General features: G+C 42.3%; 1 protein-coding gene across 2 annotated transcripts in view; it reads left to right on the forward strand.

Moving 5' to 3' along the window:
• The window catches only part of SLC9A8 (solute carrier family 9 member A8), a 47,475-nt gene extending 40,526 nt beyond the window's left edge, over positions 1-6,949 (forward strand). For both annotated transcript variants that reach the window (XM_077253307.1, XM_077253306.1), the window contains exons 13-16: positions 1,867-1,978; positions 2,122-2,342; positions 5,730-5,876; positions 6,158-6,949. In XM_077253307.1, the coding sequence (XP_077109422.1) occupies positions 1,867-1,978; positions 2,122-2,342; positions 5,730-5,876; positions 6,158-6,268 (591 nt within the window). In that variant the 3' untranslated portion in view covers positions 6,269-6,949. The remainder of the gene's footprint in view (positions 1-1,866; positions 1,979-2,121; positions 2,343-5,729; positions 5,877-6,157) is intronic.
• Positions 6,950-21,507: the final 14,558 nt, after the last annotated feature.

The following is a 21,507-nucleotide window of genomic DNA, read 5'->3' on the forward strand; positions in this document are numbered from 1 at the left end:
CTGTTGGGTCTCAAAAGTTCCTGTCACCATTGCTGTGCAGCCAGGAGATTGAATTTTCCTTGTAAATGAGGCTAATATAACAGGCCCAGTTACAGGGGAAATCGGCAATTAAACATAATGTATGAATGTGTTTAAAATCCTCTCCTAATTGTCTTTTAAATCCTTATGAGGGCACAATGTGTGAAATAACAGCAAAAAAAAAAGAAATAAAGCAAATCTTAAAAAGAAAAAACACTGCAAGTCTGAAGTGCTGTTTGTAGCCCGGCAACTGCTGAAAAAAAATGTCCAACATAAAAAAAATAATTTCTGCTGAAAATTAAGCAAAATGTAAAATGTTTTTTGATGGTCCTTTGTGGTAAATAGACCTTTATTTCCTATTATCATAGAATAATTGGAACATAAAAATGACACAACAATTACGCCCAATGTATCAGGATTAAAAAGGCAAAAATGATTTGATCATTCAAGCATCAGGAACGTTTTTTTGAGCCATTTCAAAGAACAAGAAAAAAAAAACCCTGAAAATGTGCAAGATCATTAAGGGGTATATAAGTCACAAATCCTTTTATGACTTTGTCGCAAATCAAATATCCAGGATAGGGTACATGGAGGATGATTGTGGTAAGAGTGATGAACATACTGGGGATTATTGTATCATGCAAGAGTAGCCCCAATCGTGGGAAGAGTTTTAAGTGCTGTCGCTTGGTAATAATATTCCTAAGTATTTTATGGCTGACTTAGCCCATTAAAGCTAAAGGCGGCTTTCAAGAATGCCAAGACAGAGTGGGTGAGTATTAATGTTAGGAGCTTCTAATTTTAAAATTTGAGAGGCCATTGTATGTACTGAACTCTGCCATCAGGTTAGGTAAAGAAATAGGAAAAAAAAAGAACTTGTTCCAGCTCCATATCTGTAAAATTCAGGCTTGAAACTTGATTTTGCCAATTTAAAAGCAGTGGAAATGTGCTCTCCAGAAGCACAGCGGGACAAGAGCCGGCCGTGCTTCTGGAGAGCACATTTCCACTGCTTTTAAATTGGCAAAATCAAGTTTCAAGCCTGAATTTTACAGATATGGAGCTGGAACAAGTTCTTTTTTTTTTCCTTTCTCCTGTGATTACGTTGATCAGCGTGGAGTTCCTTGCACCTGTGGTGGCTACTCGGTGAGCTGGCTTTACTTACTATAGTTAGGTAAAGAAATAGTCGGTTTGTTGATGAAGAAAAGCAATCTTGCAGGCAGAACCCCACATAAAGGGACCCACAATCTTAGTGTTAGACCGAATTCTCCGAAGAAAGGGTACCAGTGTTAGTATGAAAATTAGAGGGGAAAGCGGACACCCTTGATGCGTGCCATTACATATAATGTTGCTAAAAAAAAAAATACAGGCAGATACTTACCTATCATACAGTACCATCAGACAGGAGTCTGAATGGCTCCATATTTATTCTGCAGCAGGATCCATTAAGTTGCACAAGCGACATTCACAGAAGATCTGTGGTTAGTTCTCCAAGATGTTTGTAACAATCTCCCTGCCAAGTTCCCTCAAAAACTGCAAGTGTACTTAGAAGAACTGTGACACTCAATATTGATGAGATTTAGATTTTTTAAGTGTTTGACACTTTTGTTCAGTCGATTTTCATTTTGTTAATCGATCAACGTAATCTGTTAGCACTTTTATTTTTTAAAGGATTCTTATTTTCGCAGCATATTTTTCACACCTGCTTAAATCTTTTGCACAGTACTGTATATAACCCTTTTCATATGTAGAGGACTCTGGCATTGGATGCTTAAAAAAAGATACAATAAAATGCCCATTCTTCTGTTATGTTGTGACTCTGCGCTTGCATGCTGTTTGTTTCCGATGCCACAGGTGCTGGTACTGCTAGGTCGTGCCGTTAATATTTTCCCCTTGTCCTATCTGCTCAACTTCTTCCGGGACCACAAGATCACCCCAAAGATGATGTTCATCATGTGGTTCAGTGGTAAGATCTCACTAGTTAAATTGAGGGATGATGGGTACACGATGGGCACAGCTGACACTTTAGAGGGGAAAACAATATGAATTGTCTTAGGTGACAGACACTCAGTATTTTTCGTGACATAACTTGGGTGTTTCTCTTGTCAGGTTTACGAGGGGCCATTCCATATGCCCTGAGCCTTCACTTGGAGCTGGATCCAATGGAAAAACGTCAACTGATTGGCACCACTACCATCATCATTGTGCTGTTCACCATCTTGCTGATGGGTGGAGGCACCATGCCGCTTATTCGACTCATAGATATTGAGGACGCCAAAGCTCGGAAAAAAAACAAGAAAGATGTCAACTTGAGCAAGACTGAAAAAATGGTGGGTAAATTGTGTGTGCTAGTAGATGGTGAAGCAGGTGTTGCTCTTCATTACCGCTGATCACTGCTTTAGTGGATAAGTGTTCCCTCACTGAAGGCCAGTAAAGTCATGCTGATAACAAGGAACAATAGCCATCAGTCACGAAATATCTAATTCTATTGTACAGCAAGATTTCTGGCATCTTAACAGCACTTCCTTATTTTTAAGACATTGGGACCAAAAGTTAAAGAGGCTTAATGAGTTCAGTATGATGCCCTCTTACTACTTTCCTGTAGTGCTAGCTCAATATGATGCCCTCTTGCTACTCTCCTTAGTATCAGTTAATCATGATGCACTGTTGCTCTCCAGTATATCGGTTCAGTATGATGCCCTCTTACTGTCCTGTATATTCCTGTATATCAGTTCAGTATGATGCCATCTTACTCTCCTGTATATCGGTTCAATGTGATGCCCTCTTAGTACTCTTCTGTATATCGGTTCAGTATGATGCCCTCTTAGTGCTCTACTGTATATCAGTTCAGTATGATGCCCTCTTAGTGCTCTACCGTATATCGGTTCAGTATGATGCCCTCTTGGTACTCCTGTATATCAGATCAGTATGATGCCCTCTAGTGCTCTACTGTATATCGGTTCAGTATGATGCCCTCTTAGTGCTCTACGGTATATCGGTTCAGTATGATGCCCTCTTAGTGCTCTACTGTATATCGGTTCAGTATGATGCCCTCTTAGTGCTCTACTGTATATCAGTTCAGTATGATGCCCTCTTAGTACTCTTCTGTATATCGGTTCAGTATGATGCCCTCTTAGTGCTCTACTGTATATCAGTTCAGTATGATGCCCTCTTAGTGCTCTACTGTATATCAGTTCAGTATGATGCCCTCTTAGTGCTCTACTGTATATCAGTTCAGTATGATGCCCTCTTAGTGCTCTACTGTATATCAGTTCAGTATGATGCCCTCTTAGTGCTCTACTGTATATCGGTTCAGTATGATGCCCTCTTACTGTCCTGTATATTCCTGTATATCAGTTCAGTATGATGCCCTCTTAGTGCTCTACTGTATATCAGTTCAGTATGATGCCCTCTTAGTGCTCTACGGTATATCAGTTCAGTATGATGCCCTCTTAGTGCTCTACTGTATATCGGTTCAGTATGATGCCCTCTTAGTGCTCTACTGTATATCAGTTCAGTATGATGCCCTCTTAGTGCTCTACTGTATATCAGTTCAGTATGATGCCCTCTTAGTGCTCTACTGTATATCGGTTCAGTATGATGCCCTCTTAGTGCTCTACTGTATATCGGTTCAGTATGATGCCCTCTTAGTGCTCTACGGTATATCAGTTCAGTATGATGCCCTCTTAGTGCTCTACTGTATATCAGTTCAGTATGATGCCCTCTTAGTGCTCTACTGTATATCAGTTCAGTATGATGCCCTCTTAGTGCTCTACTGTATATCAGTTCAGTATGATGCCCTCTTAGTGCTCTACTGTATATCGGTTCAGTATGATGCCCTCTTACTGTCCTGTATATTCCTGTATATCAGTTCAGTATGATGCCCTCTTAGTGCTCTACTGTATATCAGTTCAGTATGATGCCCTCTTAGTGCTCTACGGTATATCAGTTCAGTATGATGCCCTCTTAGTGCTCTACTGTATATCGGTTCAGTATGATGCCCTCTTAGTGCTCTATTTTATATCAGTTCAGTATGATGCCCTCTTAGTGCTCTACGTTATATCAGTTCAGTATGATGCCCTCTTAGTGCTCTACTGTATATCAGTTCAGTATGATGCCCTCTTAGTGCTCTACTGTATATCGGTTCAGTATGATGCCCTCTTAGTGCTCTACTGTATATCGGTTCAGTATGATGCCCTCTTAGTGCTCTACGGTACATCAGTTCAGTATGATGCCCTCTTACTGTCCTGTATATTCCTGTATATCAGTTCAGTATGATGCCCTCTTAGTGCTCTACTGTATATCAGTTCAGTATGATGCCCTCTTAGTGCTCTACGGTATATCGGTTCAGTATGATGCCCTCTTAGTGCTCTACTGTATATCAGTTCAGTATGATGCCCTCTTAGTGGTCTCCTGTATATCAGTTCAGTATGATGCCCTCTTACTACTCTCCTGTATATCAGTTCAGTATGATGCCCTCTTAGTACTCTCCTGTATTTCAGTTCAGTATGATGCCCCCTTTTCTGCTGTGTCAGTTCAGTATGATGCCCTCTTACTCTCCTGTATATCAGTTCAGTATGATGCCCTCTTACTCTCCTGTATATCAGTTCAGTATGATGCCCCCTTTTCTGCTGTATGTCAGTTCAGTATGATGCCCTCTTAGTACTCTCCTGTATTTCAGTTCAGTATGATGCCCCCTTTTCTGCTGTGTCAGTTCAGTATGATGCCCTCTTACTCTCCTGTATATCAGTTCAGTGTGATGCCCTCTTAATCTCCTGTATATCAGTTCAGTATGATGCCCCCTTTTCTGCTGTATGTCAGTTCAGTATGATGCCCTCTTAGTACTCTCCTGTATTTCAGTTCAGTATGATGCCCCCTTTTCTGCTGTGTCAGTTCAGTATGATGCCCTCTTAATCTCCTGTATATCAGTTCAGTATGATGCCCCCTTTTCTGCTGTGTCAGTTCAGTATGATGCCCTCTTACTCTTCTGTATATTCCTGTATATCAGTTCAGTATGATGCCCCCTTTTCTACTGTATGTCAGTTCAGTATGATGCCCTCTTACTTTCTATATCAGTTCAGTATGATGCCCTCTTGATACTCTCCTGTATATCAGTTCAGTATGATGCCCTCTTACTTCTCTCCTGTATATCAGTTCAGTATGATGCCCCCTTTTCTACTGTATGTCAGTTCAGTATGATGCCCCCTTGATACTCTCCTGTATATCAGTTCAGTATGATGCCCCCTTTTCTACTGTATGTCAGTTCAGTATGATGCCCTCTTACTCTCTATATCAGTTCAGTATGATGCCCTCTTACTTCTCTCCTGTATATCAGTTCAGTATGATGCCCCCTTTTCTACTGTATATCAGTTCAGTATGATGCCATCCTACTACTCTCCCATATTTCAGTTCAGTGCAGTGCCCCCCTGCAGATTGGAGGGCTTTACAGCTTGGTGGCTGTTCTACCTGGAGATTGAGATCATACAACTTGCAGAAGGCACTACGTTCTGCTGGTGGATTAGGTAACAAGCCTAGGATGGGCACCAGCTTTTGCTAACATTTTGCAAGCACTTCTGATTATTTTCTGCTGTACATATGGCTGTGGAGTGTGACCATAGAGAGACAAATTATCACAGTATGAGATTATCCAACACTGTTGTTCTTGGGAAGTGACCTGCTGCCACTGGCTGTCCTATCACTGTCTGTTGTCTCTGCAGGGGAACACAGTGGAGTCTGAGCACCTGTCCGAGCTGACGGAGGAGGAGTACGAGTCTCATTACATCAAGCAGCACAATCTCAAGGGTTTCATGTGGTTGGACGCCAAATACCTGAACCCGTTCTTCACACGGCGTCTGACACAGGAGGTAACATGCATATGTGAAATCACTGTGCCCTTTCAAATTGTATCCTGTATTGGCTATACATGTTAGACAAAGTAGGCCACTCAGGGATGCCACCTCTACTCTGTTAACCAATAACATAGGGTCAGCAGACGATTCTCTGCATTCATCAGTTCGAGGACCACCCTCCTGTAAAGACCCTTACTGGTTGGCATTAGGCACTGCATGCAGGGTGGCGGAGGCCTCGGTTGGCACGCTCTTACAACACATCTTGTTTCACTGTGTTTTTGCTTTCTACCAATCAGGATTTCCATCACGGGCGCATACAAATGAAAAGCCTTACTAACAAGTGGTATGAGGAGGTGCGTCAGGGGCCATCAGGATCCGAGGATGAAGATGAGCACGAGCTCTTATAATACCCGGCACTGGGGACTTCAGATAAAAGTGGTCATGCACTGTACATTGGGGTCTGCTCCATCAGGCCTTTACCTGGTCTACGCTGTGTCCACTCCACCCCTCTTCCTGGATTTGGATACCTTAAATCTCCCCTGTATGGCATTGGGACCATGCGATGATTATTACTAGTGATCTCTGCAATTGGCCCACACATGCTGACTAAGCTATCATAGTTCTCACTGGAGTCACAGACACTGGAATCCTTCTATTTTGTCCATACGTTTGCACAGCCATCTCCAGTACTTACCCTCAAATGGATCCTACCCCTTGACACAGCTACTGTACTAAAGTTCTGGAGCAACTTGACGTGATGTGAGAGCGTCGTGCTGCATGCTGCAGGAAAGCTTAGGATGGCAGCTGCTCACAGCGCCTTCACTGCCAGCACTTTCTAATGGTGTATGTGAAGTGAGGTCACATTCATGAGCTTGTGGGACTTATTTACAGGGTATTTATTTGTCAGCTACTGTAGATTTGGATGAGAATGGGTCTGGGTGATTTTTTTTTTATGTTGGGTGAATGGATATAACAATGCGTCCTGGCAATACAAGAATTATTTTAATTATACTGGTAATGAAGAAAAATCTCATTTGGTTATTTACTTTTTATCTCTTAAAAAATAAATGGTTCCATGTTTTCTTATCGTTTCCTTTGAATCTCACATGAGTCAAGTGTCTTCAAGGGGTTTTACAAGAATGTAATAAAATGGCTCTTATCACGTAATTCATACTTCAGCCTGTTCTAAGTCACGTGTCGGGACAGGCTTCTGACTGAAGTAACATTGGTCCTGAAACCTTTGTTTCAACTGTCGGAAGAGTTGTGGATCTAAGCACACAAACCAGTGCTGCCGGAGAAGGTCTGTGGCAGAAGAAGACAAGACATATCATCTTTGCTGACTCCGCATGAAGGACTGAGGCTCAGGAGAAATACTTTGATCATTCAATCGATGAGAAGATTTTTCTTCTCTTATCAGATCCCTTCTCCAGAAGCTCATTGGTACATGTGCTTCTGATACAGCTCCTTTATCAGTTGAGACATAGGTCTTGGGAGTTGTGTTTCTTCAGATTGCAGTCTATCCTGACACGCTAATGTGATGGATTATGTGACGAGTACAGTTTTATTGCATTATTGGAGAACACCGTTAAGGTGTATTTATACAGCATGGTTATTGTGAGTGATCGTTTCATGATAATTAGTGATGAGCGAATATACTCGTTACTCGAGATTTCTCAAGCACGCTCGGGTGTCCTCCGAGTATTGTTTAGTGCTCGGAGAGTTAGTTTTTCTTGCCACAGCTGAATGATGTACATCTGTTAGCCAGCATAAGTACATGTGGGGGTTGCCTGGTTGCTAGGGAATCCCCACACGTACTTATGCTGGCTAACAGATGTAAATCATTCAGCTGCGGTAAGAAAAACTAAATCTCCGAGCACTAAAAAATACTCGGAGGACCCCCGAGCGTGCTCGAGAAATCTCGAGTAAGGAGTATATTCGCTCATCACTAATGATAATCTTTCAGTCTAAACAGGCTGCTGATCACCCAACAAAGAAAGCTAAAGCGTCGTCTTTTGGGTGAAATGATCTCTTGGTTTGTACAAAAGATCATCGTTCTCGGCAGCTCATCATCCTGTGTAAACAGCAATTGTGATTCTGAGAACAATGGAAACCTATGCACAATGAGTGAGATTTCTTCTGTACACCTCTGTAGTGTATTAAGCAACTGCTGACCAGCAAACATTTAACGCCGTGCCTTATGGTGAGGCAAGGTACAGAGTACAGGTAAGTAGACTAACCAGACGGCCCTGTGCTTTCTCTTTGGTGCCACAAGGGGGCAGCATATACATTGGTATAATACTAGCAGAGGAGTGTATTATTATATCAGCGCCAGACCTGTAGGAGTATCACTACAAGGACAGTGTTCTGTGCTGTCCATTCTCCTTTTATCTCATGCCCCCTACATGATAATAAATGTGAAATAAAGATTTTTATGTTATTGAGAAGAGAGACGCTTAATGTTGACTATAATCATAACATGGGACTATGATAACACATAAAGAGGTCACATGTTAACGAGTTCAAGACCAGGCCTTTTACCACAGTTCTTGACCAGGCACATGTTTTCGTAAAAGCTGTAAAACAGTTTCTCATTCACATATGCAATTTTATTTCTTCATCATACTTGAGGCCTAATTTTTATTTTATGTTCATACTCTTAATTTTTTTTGCGGATCATGGTGGGAAAATAAAGGAAATATCTATTTTTCACATTTTCTTTGCTTTGGACCACAAAGCCGACAAAGGACCACTAAAATATATTAAAAAATGTTTTCCTCTTACCATTACCATTATTTTTATATATTTTTTCTGACGGATGTGGAACTAGTAATAGCAACTTAGATTGGCCTCGGCTTTTTTTAATTTATTCTTTCCTTGTTATTTTTCACATATTTCTCAAATTATGCCTCACATCCATAAGATCATTAAAGACAATTTGGAGCGCATTTCAATATTTACATACATATATACAATTCGTGAAAAATTGTTTGCCTCCTTCCTGATTAACTATTCTTTTGCATATTTGGCACACATAAATGTTTCAGGTAACCAATCGAATGTAAATATTAGATAAAGATAACACAAAATGCAGTTTTTAAATGAAAGTCTTTATTATTAAGGGAAAAAGAAATCCAAACTTACAGGGCCCTGTGTGAAAAAGTGATTGCCTCCCCCCCCTTTAAAATATAAATTAACTGTGGTTTATCCCATTTTTTTAAGCGGAGTTCAAATTCCCTAGCCAAAAGATCCTCAAAACCTAGCCATCATGCCGTGATCCAAAAAACTTCTAGAACATATGAGAAACAATATGGCAGTTTGCAGCCAAGCATAAAAAAATATAAATCTGGTATCGCTGTAATCGCACCGACCCGAAGAGTAAACTTGTCTAATCAGTTATACCGCACGAAGAATGGTGTAAATAATAAATAAAACCAATTCTTGTCATGCTGTGGATTTGATCATTCTGTCTCCCAAAGATCGCAGTAAGGCTTGGCTCATATTTATCTTGAGCGTTGAGTACTTACACTGGGGTTTCTGTGTAAATCTGAAATACACTACCGTTCAAAAGTTTAGGGTCACTTAGAAATTTCCTTATTTTTGAAAGATATCCAAGAAGTATCGTGGAATAGTTGGAGGCATGTGACGGAGCATTGCCCTGCATGAAAATCATGTTTTTCTTGAACGATACCGACTTCTTCCTGTACCACTGCTTGAAGAAGTTGTCTTCCAGAAACTGGCAGTAGGTCTGGGAGTTGAGCTTCACTCCATCCTCAACCCGAAAAGGTCCCACAAGTTCATCTTTGATGATACCAGCCCATACCAGTACCCCACCTCCACCTTGCTGGCGTCTGAGTCGGAGTGGAGCTCTCTGCCCTTTACTGATGCAGCCTCTCTGGCCCATCCATCTGACCAATCAAGAGTCACTCTCATTTCATCAGTCCATAAAACTTTTGAAAAGTCAGTCTTAAGATATTTCTTGGCCCAGTCTTGACTTTTTATCTTATGTTTCTTGTTCAAAGGTAGTCGTTTTTCAGCCTTTCTTACCTTGGCCATGTCTCTGAGTATCGCACACCTTGTGCTTTTTGTTACTCCAGTAACGTTGCAGCTCTGAAATATGGCAAAACTGGTGGCAGATGGCATCTTGGCAGCTTCACGCTTAATTTTCTTCAATTCATGGGCAGTTATTTTGTGCCTTTGCCCAACATGCTTCTTGCGACCCTGTTGGCTGTTTGCCATGAAACGCTTGATTTTTTGGTGATCACCCTTCAAAAGTTTGGCAATTTCAAGACTGCTGCAACCCTCTGCAAGACATCTCAAAATTTTGGACTTTTCAGAGCCCGTCAAATCTCTCTTCTGACCCATTTTGCCAAAGGAAAGGAAGTTGCCTAATAATTAGGCATACCTTATACAGGGTTTTGATGTCATTAGACATTACAGAGATGCACAACACCTGATTTACTTAATTGGTAGTTGGCTCTCAAGCCTGAACAGCTTCGAGTAGGACAACATGTATAAAAAGTATCATGTGATCAAAATAAATCTTGCCTAATAATTCTGCACACAGTGTAGTTCTCTCCCTCTCTGAAGAGACCATTTGCATAATTACCTTATTTTTGATAGAAAAGCACAGTTTTTTCCAATGAAGCTAACATTAAATGATTCAGAAATACACTCTATACATTGTTAATGTGGTAAATGACTATTCTATCTGCAAATGTCTGGTTTGTAATGCAATATCTTCATAGGTGTATAGAGGCCCATTTCCAACAACCATCACTCCAGTGTTCTTATGGTACTTTGTGTTTGCTAACTGTTTAAGAAGGCTAATGGATGGTTAGAATACCCTTGAAAACCCTTGTGCAAGTATGTTACCACAGCTGAAAACAGTTTGGCTGATTAGAGAGCCTATAAACCTGACCTTCCTTTGAGTTTAGTTGAGAATCTGGAGCATTACATTTGTTGGTTTCATTAAACTCTCAAAATGGCCAGAAAAAAAGAACTTTCATATGAAACTCGACAGTCTATTCTTGTTCCTAGAAATGAAGGCTATTCCATGCGAGAAATTGCGAAGAAACTGAAGATTTCCTACAACGGTGTGTACTACTCCCTTCAGAGGAGAGCACAAACAGGCTCTAACCAGAGTAGAAAGAGAAGTGGGAGGCCCCGCTGCACAACTGCGCAACAAGACAAGTACATTAGAGTCTGTAGTTTGAGAAATCGATGCCTCACAGGTCCTCAAATGGGAGCTTCATTAAAAATAACACGCTAAACGCCAGTGTCAACGTCTACAGTGAAGAGGCGACTCCGGGATACTGACCTTCAGGGCAGAGTGGCAAGGAAAAAGCCATATCTGAGACTGGCTAATAACAGGAAAAGATTAATATGGCAAAAGGACACAGACATTGGACAGAGGAAGATTGGAAAAAGTGTTATGGACAAACGAATCCAAGTTTGAGGTGTTTGGATCACACAGAAGAACTTTTGTGAGATGCAGAACAACTGACAAGATGCTGGAAGAGTGCCTGATGCCATCTGTCAAGCATAGTGGAGGTAATGTGATGGTCTGGGGTTGCTTTGGTGCTGGTAAAGTGGGAGATTTGTACAAGGTAAAAAGGGATTTTGAATATGGAAGGCTATCACTCCATTTTGCAACGCCATGCCATACCCTGTGGACAGCGCTTGATTGGAGCGAATTTCATCCTACAACAGGACAATGACCCAAAGCACACCTCCAAATTGTGCAAGAACTATTTAGGGAAGAAGCAGGCAGCCGGTATTCTATCTGTAATGGAGTGGCCAGCGCAGTCACCAGATCTCAACCCCATTGAGCTGTTGTGGGAGCAGCTTGACCGTATGGTGCGCAAAAAGTGCCCATCAAGCCAAACCAACTTGTGGGAGGGGCTTCTGGAAGCATGGGGGGAAATTTCTCCAGATGACCTCAGCAAATTAACTGCTAGAATGCCAAAGGTCTGCAATGCTGTAATTGCTACAAAGGGAGCATTCTTTGACTAAAGCAAAGTTTGAAGGAGAAAATTTATTATTTCAAGTAAAAATCTTTTTTTTGAACCTTGCCAATGTCTGGACTAGATTTTCAATTCATTTGGCAACTCATTTGATTAATAAAAGTAGGAGTTTTCATGGAAAACACAAAATTGTCTGGGTGACCCTAAACTTTTGAACGGTAGTGTACGTGATCCAGACGAAATCCTCCCTATGGAAGATTCCCTATAATGAGGCAGATGGAGACACTGAATGCCGTCAGGCCTATGACCCGGGAGTGTCCTTTTTTTAGACGTGCATATAAGTACTGTCACCTCTGAAAAAATGGACTCATCTGAACAGAGGCCAGACGAAGTTTAGAACAACTCTGCTGCCTCATTATAGTGTATGTATCTCTCTGGAGTTTCATGTGAATCATGTAATTTGGAGATTGAGATGGAAATCCCAATATACAGCTCTGGCAAAAATTAAGAGACCACCACATCAAAGCCCTTCATTGGCAGCCCAATCTCCAGACCTGAACCCCATTGAAAACCTCTGGAATGTAATCAAGAGGATGATGGATATTCACAAGCCATCAAACAAAGAAGAACTGCTTAAATTTTTGCGCCAGAAGCAGTGTGAAAGACTGGTGGAAAGCATGCCAAGACGCATGAAAGCTGTGATTAAAAATCATGGGTATTCCACAAAATATTGATTTCTGAACTTTTCCTGAGTTAAAACATTAGTATTGTTTCTAAATTATTTTGAACTTCTTTGCTTTGCATTATTTGAGGTCTGAAAGCACTGTTTTTTTGTTTTTTTATTTTGACCATTTTTCTTTTTCAGAAAAAAAATACAAAATGTATTTCTTACAAATTTGGAGACATGTTGTCAGAGGAACAATTTACATTTTCCTCAAAAATATACCTATAAAGAGAAAAATCAGACAAACCGAACATTTTACAGTGGTCTTAATTTTTGTCAGAGCTGTAAGTGCTCAGCGTAGAGCGCTCGATAAACGTGATCCCAAACGTTTTGTAAAATGTTCCCAATAAAAGCGTCAACTCAATCCACAAAAAAAGCAAGTCTCCACTCTAGTCCGTTATTTGTTAATGGAAATATAGGGGCTTCCAAGTGACTGGTAGTACAAAGGCTCTTGAAAAGAACTATTGCTTCCCCCCCCCCCCTAAAGAAATCCAGCAAATTCTGTGTTCCCAAATCCAAATACCCCTCCCTTGTTGAGCCCCACAGGGCATTTCTGTATCAATGAGAGCCCGCCTAATTACAGGGTCCATGTCCCCAGAAGCGCGAACTGGGCATAACGTATTGGTCACTACATTGTGCGGGCGCTATATTAACAAATTTGCAATTTTCACTCAGCAACCTTCATTGCTGCTTGTTACTGGAAAACACCCATGGAGTCAAAATCCTCACTACACTTGTAAATAAATTCCCAAAGAGGTATAATTTACAAAATGGGGTCACTTGAGGGAGTATTCTACCACTTAGGGGCTCTGTTTTGGTGCCATTTTTACCCATTTAGCCTTGTGAAAATATAAAATCTGGGGCTAAAGCAATATATTTGTGGGAAAAATGTAATTATTTTTCCTTCACTGGCCAATGTTTTAAACTTCTGTGACCTGTGGTGTCAATATTGTAAAATGGAGTTACTTATAGGGGTTCTGGTGTTCTGGCACCTCAGGGGCTCTCTGGGTCATGGCACCTGCAAACGATAACCTAACCGTAAAATCTGCACTAATTTATGGTGCGCTTTCCCTTCAGGGTTTTGCACTGTACATCAAAAGTAATTCCCAATTTACATGTAGGGTATTAGCTTACTCATTGCACAACAAACTGAGAGGTTCATTTTTTCCTATTAGGGGCTATAACAACATTTTACTGGTAAAAATTTATTGTGGTTTTGCTCAGTTCTGGTTCCATTCTTGGAGAGAGTGTTCAAGGTGATCTTAAAAGTGACTGGAGTGACATTTCCCAAAAGACCAGAGTCAACTCTATTTCTCATGTTCCGTATGTTGGGTCCTAAACTTTAAAAGATCGTTCTTACAACACCTGCATCAAGCAGCAAAAGCGATTATTCCACGTCACTGGAAATCACATGGAGGAATTGTTTTCAGAAATAGCTTCAACCCAACGTATGGAATTGTTGATTGCCCATTCCCTTGAAGAAAAGACCAAAATTGCTAATATGCCAATAAATGGTTTCATGGGGTCGTCTTCCTGGCCTCTCCGTTCTATAAGTCTATTCTGCACTGTGCTTTCCTAGGTGTCCTTCTTCTAGGTCTTGTGTCCATTTTCCGATTTCTTCAGACCTGGTCCCCCATTTGTGTCTGTGTCTTTTTCTTGGTGTATCTGTATATTTGTTATATTACTGTCATATTGTCTGCTCTCAGGCGATGTTGCTTGTCATATTTCTGTTGGTTGAATATACTTACGTTAAAATCTCTCAATTTTGGCAAATAAGACCTCAAATTCTCCAGCCTAAGAACCCTCATCGGGACAGAAGTAGAGAACTCGTTACGGTCACAATGCCTCTCGGGAAGCACCACGCAAGGATATTGCTGAAGTGTCTCCCACATCGTCGACTGTATACTCAGATGAGGGGGTTCTGCAGTATACTTCGGAAACTACTCGGGAGCGGGCTATTGCTTACCCCTAGAGGAGGTGGACAATTTAGTTAAGGCCATGAGGTCCTCAAAGGGACTGGTCGACCAGAAGCCCAAAAAGTCTGTCCAAGATGTAATGTTTGGGACCTTGGGCAGGAAAGAACGTAGATCTTTCCCTATGAATGAGTAACTGCTAAATCTCCTTAAAGAATGGGAAAAGCCAGATAGGAAGGGCACCCTTCCATCATCCTCCTTTAAAAGAAGTACCCCTTTGAGGTAGATGCTACCTCTTCCTGGAACAAAGCACCCAAATTGGATGTCGCTATATCCAAAGCCTCAAAAAGATTATCCCCTCCCTTTGAGGATGCAGGGTTACTGAAAGCCCCCCTAGATAGAAAGGTTGACACCTTTCTTAAAGTTACCTGGGAGTCATTTGCAGGGGTGCTGAGGCCAGCCATCGCAGCAACCTGCACAGCAAGGTCCCATATGGTCTGGCTGAGTGGATGATTTTTTCCCTAGCTGGTTTTCCAATCTAGAGACTCCATTTTGGCCACACTCCCAGTAATTAAGGGGGCAAGGCCGATTCAGCTAGACTGACCGCAAGATCTGCCACATGATCTAACGCAGGCTGGAGAGCAGTCTGGTTAAAAGGTTACACAGGGGATGTACAAGCAAAAGGGAAACTGTTCTCCCTTGTTAAGGTCGTTACTTATTCAGTTTAGCTTTTGATGACCTCTTAGAAAAAGCTGCTGATAAGAAAGAATTCACAAAACCTCCCTTCTCGTCCTTCAGGCAGTCCCTTCGGAGGAAGAAATACAGCCGGAAGAGACCGACCACAGAACACAGCAGGGAGGATCAGCCAAGAAAGAGTAAGGGGTTACTATTTGGTAATCCTTTCCGGGGTGCCCTCCAAGTGACTCCCTACCCCAGGTGGGAGGAAGACTCTCCCTTTTCCTTCCAGCCTGGGAGAAAATATCCTCCAGCCCTTGGATTCCCAAATTGGTAAGATCAGGGTTGAAGCTGGAGTTCAGGAGATATCCACCAGACAGGTATCCAAACAAAAAAAAGTTGTTAAACCGCACCCTTAAGTGTCAAAGTCTTTAAAGACCAAGAAGCGCACGTCAAAACCAGGGAGTCCATCCCAGAACGTGTTCCATATCCAGATAAATAAAAAAAAATGCCTCAAACTGTAGTGAAGATAAATCTTACATTTTATTCTGCCTCCTGTGGCGATGTTTCGGTCTTTTTCAAGTCTCTGGACCGAAACGTCGCCACAGGAGGCAGAATAAAATTTAAGATTTATCTTCACTCCAGTTTGAGGTGCTGTTTTTTAAATTATCTGGATATGATCCACCAGACAGGGTCATCGTGACGGCCCTACGAGCGTCCAGCTCGGAGGAAGTAGCACTGGAATTAGAGATGCCAAGCCTCCTAGAGAAAAACGTTGTGCATGATGTTCCAGCAGGAGAAGAAGGGAAAGGCTTCTATTCTCCCCTGTTTCTAATAGGGAAGCAGGACAGGACAATTTTCAAGCTGAAAGGCCTGAGCAAGTTGCTGAAGATTCCCAAGTTCAGGATGGAGGCAATAAAATCAGCAATTCAGCTGCTCTTTTCTGGTTGCTTTATGGCCGTCGTGGACCTGAAGGACACATATTACCACGTGCCAATACACATAGCGTCATGGAAGTATCTCAGGATAGCATTACCAGTAGGGGGCACCACATGGCACTTCCAGTACAGGGCCCTCCCCTTTGGCCTGGGGGTAGCTCCTCGTGCGTGAAATTAATAGCGGAGCTTACGGCCCACCTCAGAAAGAAACAGACTGGTCATCCCATATCTGGAATACTTTCCGATAGTGGGTCCTTTCAGTTATTGCCAGAGTCAAGTGAAAGACATAGCCAACATCTTAGAGAGCTTAGGGTGGTGTTTAAACCTAGGAAAATTAAGATTAGACCCACAAAGGACACAAATCTTTCTGGGACTCTTACTCAATTCATGCCAGCAGGAGTGTCGCCTACCGGATCAAAAAAAGTAAAAATTACTCAGTGTCCTCTCCAGGTCAATGCAGGATCCGGTGATGTCCCTCAGGAACGCTCGGGTCCTGGCCTCATGTATCTTGACAGTGAAATGGGCCCAAATCCACTCAAGAGAGTTACTGTGGTATGTGTTGGAAAACCAATGTTCCTTATGAGGTTATCTGGAAAGCAAACTGACACTGACACGGGATATTTTAAATTGGTTATTTTAAACTTTTGTACAAAAACGCCCCACTTTTCAGTTTTTGAATAGTGGGACGTTTTTGTACATTGAGAGACTGAAATTCTTGCCCATTCTTCCTTGGCAAACAGCTCAAGCTCAGTAAGGTTTGATGGAGATCGTTTGTGAACAGCAGTTTTCAGCTCTTTCCACAGATTCCTAATTGGATTGAGGTCTGGACTTTGACTTGGCCTTTCTAACACCTGGATACGTTTATCTGTGAACCATTCCATTATAGATTTTGCTTTGTTTGGGATCATTGTTTTGTTGGAAGACAAATCTCCGACCCAGTCTCAGGTCTTTTGCAGACTCCAACAGGTTTTCTTCAAGAATGGTCCTGTATTTGGCTCCATCCATCTTCCCTGTCCCTGCTGAAGAAAGGCAGGCCCAAACCATGATGCTGCCACCACCATGTTTGACAGTGGGGATGGTGTGTTCAGGGTGATGAGCTTTCTTCTTGCCACTCTTCCATAAAGGCCAGATTTGTGCAGTGTACGACTTATTGTTGTCCTATTGACAGACTGTCCCACCTCAGCTGTAGATCTCTGCACTTCATCCAGAGTGATCATGGGCCTCTTGGCTGCATCTCTGATCAGTCTTCTCCTTGTTTGAGACGAAAGTTTAGAGGGACGGCCGGGTCTTGGTAGATTTGCAGTAGTATGATACTTCTTCCATTTCAATATGATCGCTTGCAGAGTGCTCGTTGGGATGTTTAAAGTTTTGGAAATCATTTTGTATCCAAATCCAGCTTTAAACTACTCCACAGCAGTATCACGGACCTGCCTGTTGTGTTCCTTGGTCTTCATTATGCTCCCTGTGCTTCAAACAGAACCCTGAGACTATCACAGAGCAGATGCATTTATACGGAGACTTGATTACACACAGGTGTATTATATTTATCATCATTAGGCATTTAGGACAACATTGGATCATTCAGAGATCCACAATGAACGTCTGGAGTGAGTTTGCTGCACTGAAAGTAAAGGGGCCGAATAGTATTGCACACCCCACTTTTCAGTTTTTGATTTTCCACAAAAATTTAAAATAAGCAATAAATTTCGTTCAACTTCACAATTGTGTTCCACTTGTTGTTGATTCTTCACCAAAAATTTACATTTGGTATCTTTATGTTTGAAGCATGATATGTGGGAAAAGGTTGAAAAGTTCTAGGGGGCCGAATACTTTCGCAAGGCACTGTACATTGGACTTAACCCTGAGATTCATTCCTGTGTTCCAATGCTCACCGTTTTGCAACCTCCCCTTGCCTGGATAACCTATCAGCATTCCCGTGGTCACGCCCCCTTTTGTGGCGAATGGTGAAATGGTATTGCTGGAGCGTGAGACTCCAGCGTAGCAACCTCTCATTCCACCTGGAGACCGTGTAACCAGCTGAGGAGGTTGTGGTCTGTCTCCACGGTGAAGTGGCGCCCGTATAAGTAGGGCTGCAGGGCCCATACAATTGCCAGGCATTCCTTTTCCATCGTGTAGTAGTCCACCTCTCTTGGCAATAGATTCCTGCTCAGATACAAGACAGGATGTTCCTGGCCCGTCATGTTAACCTGACTGAGCACAGCACCAAGGCCAAAGTCACTGGCATCGGTCAGTACTACAAACTGCTGTTCAAATTCAGCAACTTGTAGCACTGGGGAGCTAGAGAGTGTGGTTTTGAGCACCTGGAAAGCTGTCTCGCAGGGGACTGTCCAGTCATCTGCAGCGGCCAGCTTCTTCTTGGTGACGTCCATCAGGGGCTTCGCCATGGTACTATAGTGTGGGACGAACCTCCTATAGTCCCTGGCGGTCCCCAAGGAGGACATCACCTGCTTCTTGGACCTGGGGGTGGGCCAGGATGCAATGGCATCCACTTTACCAGGCTCTGGCTTCAGAAGCCCCCCGCTTAACCGGTGACCTAGATGGAGGACCTCACTCAAGCTCAGCTGGCATTTCTACGGCTTGATGGTCAAACCTGCCCTTTGGATCCGCCCAAGCACCTGCACCAGATGCTGTAAGTGATCCAGGTACGACTGAAGATGGCAATATCATCCAGGTACTCGGCGGCGTACCCTTCATGTCCCTTGAGCAGTATGTTGACCATCTGCTGAAAAGTGGCAGGGGCATTCTTCATGTCGAATGGCATCACAGTGGACTCGTGCAGTCCAAAAGGGGTAATAAAGTTCGAAGCTTTTGGGAATTGTGCACTTTTCCCTAGGGTGGGGTCCACAATTCAGGTGTGGAGGGAGAACTCTGGATAATCTATAGGGCCTGAATTCATAAATCCAAAATGGAGTCTCCCTCATCCCTCACAAGAATGCATTAGAGTCTCCTACCATTCCTACAAGGCCATCACGTAAAAATACTGTCAGACAACCAGGTCACAGTGGCATACCTGAATCATCAGGGGGGGGTATACAGTCCTGTTTCTTAATGCAGATTACCAAACGGATTTTCAGCCTTGCGGAGGAGAAGGCTATATATTTACCATGGGACCACAATCAATTTGTTGGTCTAGTAGGAAGCACTTTATAAGTGTCCAGAGGGTCATTTTCGTCTAATTATACACATTAAATTCTATTGGTCCATTCATTTTGATTGATTTTAATTATGGTATATATCTAAAATGTTCTATGTTGTGTGCACATTTTAATTTTGTATCTCTACTGCTATATGTATTAATAAAGGAATATTTTTTTTATCAGTATTATCTTGCCTGGTATTTTATGGTCATCCATAGTGTTGGTTCTTTTACTTCCCCCCCAATTTGTCTAATTCCAGCAGTTCTCATTAAGATCAGGCAGGACAAGGCAAGAGTAGTGCTTATAGCCCCTTTTGGCCCAAGAGGCCCTGGTTAATTTGGCTGAGGAACATGTCAGTTACGGAATCATGAGTGCTTCCAGAGATCCCGGAACTTCTAGCTCAGGGGCCCATATTCCATCCTCAGGTGGCTGGGCTGCACTTAACAGTTTGGAACTTGACAGGTCAGTGCTAGAGGGTAAGAGGTTTTCTCCCAACCTGGTCTCTACCTTTCTTGCAAATAGGAAGCGAGTCACTACAAAATTTATGGTAGAACTTGGAAACAAAGTTTGTCATCCATGGGGTGTACTCTGGAAGGGAAGGTGCCCCTAAGACAAATCCTGAAGTTCCTTCAGAGGGGATAGGAAAAAAGCCTGAAGGTTGGGTTTTCTTAGTGGTGGTCGAGGGCAGCACGTGGGGGTGGGCACGAGGGTATGTGGCGAATTAGTTAGTAATTAGAGCAGAAGCAGTCTTAATTTGAGAGTTTTAGTTTTACAGGTTTTCTCTTTTCTTACCTATGTAATATATATGTTACAGTTGGTTAACAAATACAACATAACGTTGGTTGAGAGTAGAAAGTACCTTTTATTTCATGTTTAACACTGTACACTTGTTATGTACTATAAGCCATGTTCAACGTGTTCAATGCATATTGTTTGTAACTCAACGTATTTTGTTACTAATAAACAAATTTAAAAAAAAAAGGCCTGAAGGTTAGTACCTTGAAAGTCCAGTTTTCGGCCTTAGGGGCTCTGTGTAATTGTAACCTTGTGGGTAATCAGTGGGTAGTCAGGTTTATTAAAGTATGTGTTAGATCCAGACCAGTCCCGGTAGCCAGGGCCCCTCCATGGGATTTAAACTTGGTTTTTAATGCTTTGACGGAACCCCCCTATGAGACTTTAACTAAATGGTCTATAAAGTTGATAACCTTAAAGACTATGCTCTTAGTTGCCCTAACATTAGCACGAAGAGGGAGCGATATACAGGCTCTGTCAGCAGACCCTCCCTTTACCATGATAATGGACGATAGGATAGTCTTAAAACCTGACCCTGCCTGACTACCTAACGTAGTATCTAAGTTTCATGGGTCACAGGTGATATCTCTATCGTCCTTCTGTCTTGACCCAAAAATAGTATGAAAAAGAGGTTTCACATCCTAGACGTCAGGAGGTGCCCTATTCACTATTTGTTAGCAACAAAACCTTGGAGAAAGAATAGGGCTCTGTTTATCCGTTTATCTCCTTTCAGAGCTCTAGGAAAGGAATGAGAGTTTAGAATGGTACCTTATCCAGATGGATAAGGGATGCTATAAAATTGGCCTATACAGGCGCAGGAAGACCGGTCCCTGATGACCTGAGGGCCCACTCTACAAGAGTGATGGCAACGTCTTGGGCAGAAAGGGCAGACGTGTCGATAGAACAGATCTGTAAGGCAACTACATGGTCATCACCTTCCACCTTTTATAGCCACTATAGACTGGATCTTTCTGCCTCTTCTGATCTCACGTTTGGGAAGAGGGTTCTACAGGCTGTTGTTCCTCCCTAATTGATTATTTCTCTGTAATTCTGACCCATTGCTGTCATGGGTGACTGGAAAACACATATATTACTTACCGGTAATTTGTTTTTATGGAACCCATGACAGCACCCTTATATTCCCTCCCGTTACTAAGTCATCACCTTCTGTTTTGTGGGTTATTGTATATAATACGCCACTTATTGTTCTGGTTATAAATAGCTAGTTTGTATAAATGTATATAGGTATGTTTACACTAACTCGGAGGTCCTCTCATGCTCTGTAATCCACTGATGTGGAGAATGGAGCCACCCTTTTTATTTTGAAGGTTTTCCTGTCCTTGAAAGGCGGATCCCCCTCTCTCGTTGGTGCTGTCATGGGTTCTGTAAAAACACATTACTGCTAAGTAATATACCGTATATACTCGAGTATAAGCCGAGATTTTCAGCCCCTTTTTTTTGGGCTGAAAGTCCCCCTCTCGGC

The sequence above is a fragment of the Ranitomeya variabilis genome, chromosome 4 (assembly GCF_051348905.1).
Source record: "Ranitomeya variabilis isolate aRanVar5 chromosome 4, aRanVar5.hap1, whole genome shotgun sequence".
NCBI lineage: Eukaryota > Metazoa > Chordata > Amphibia > Anura > Dendrobatidae > Ranitomeya > Ranitomeya variabilis.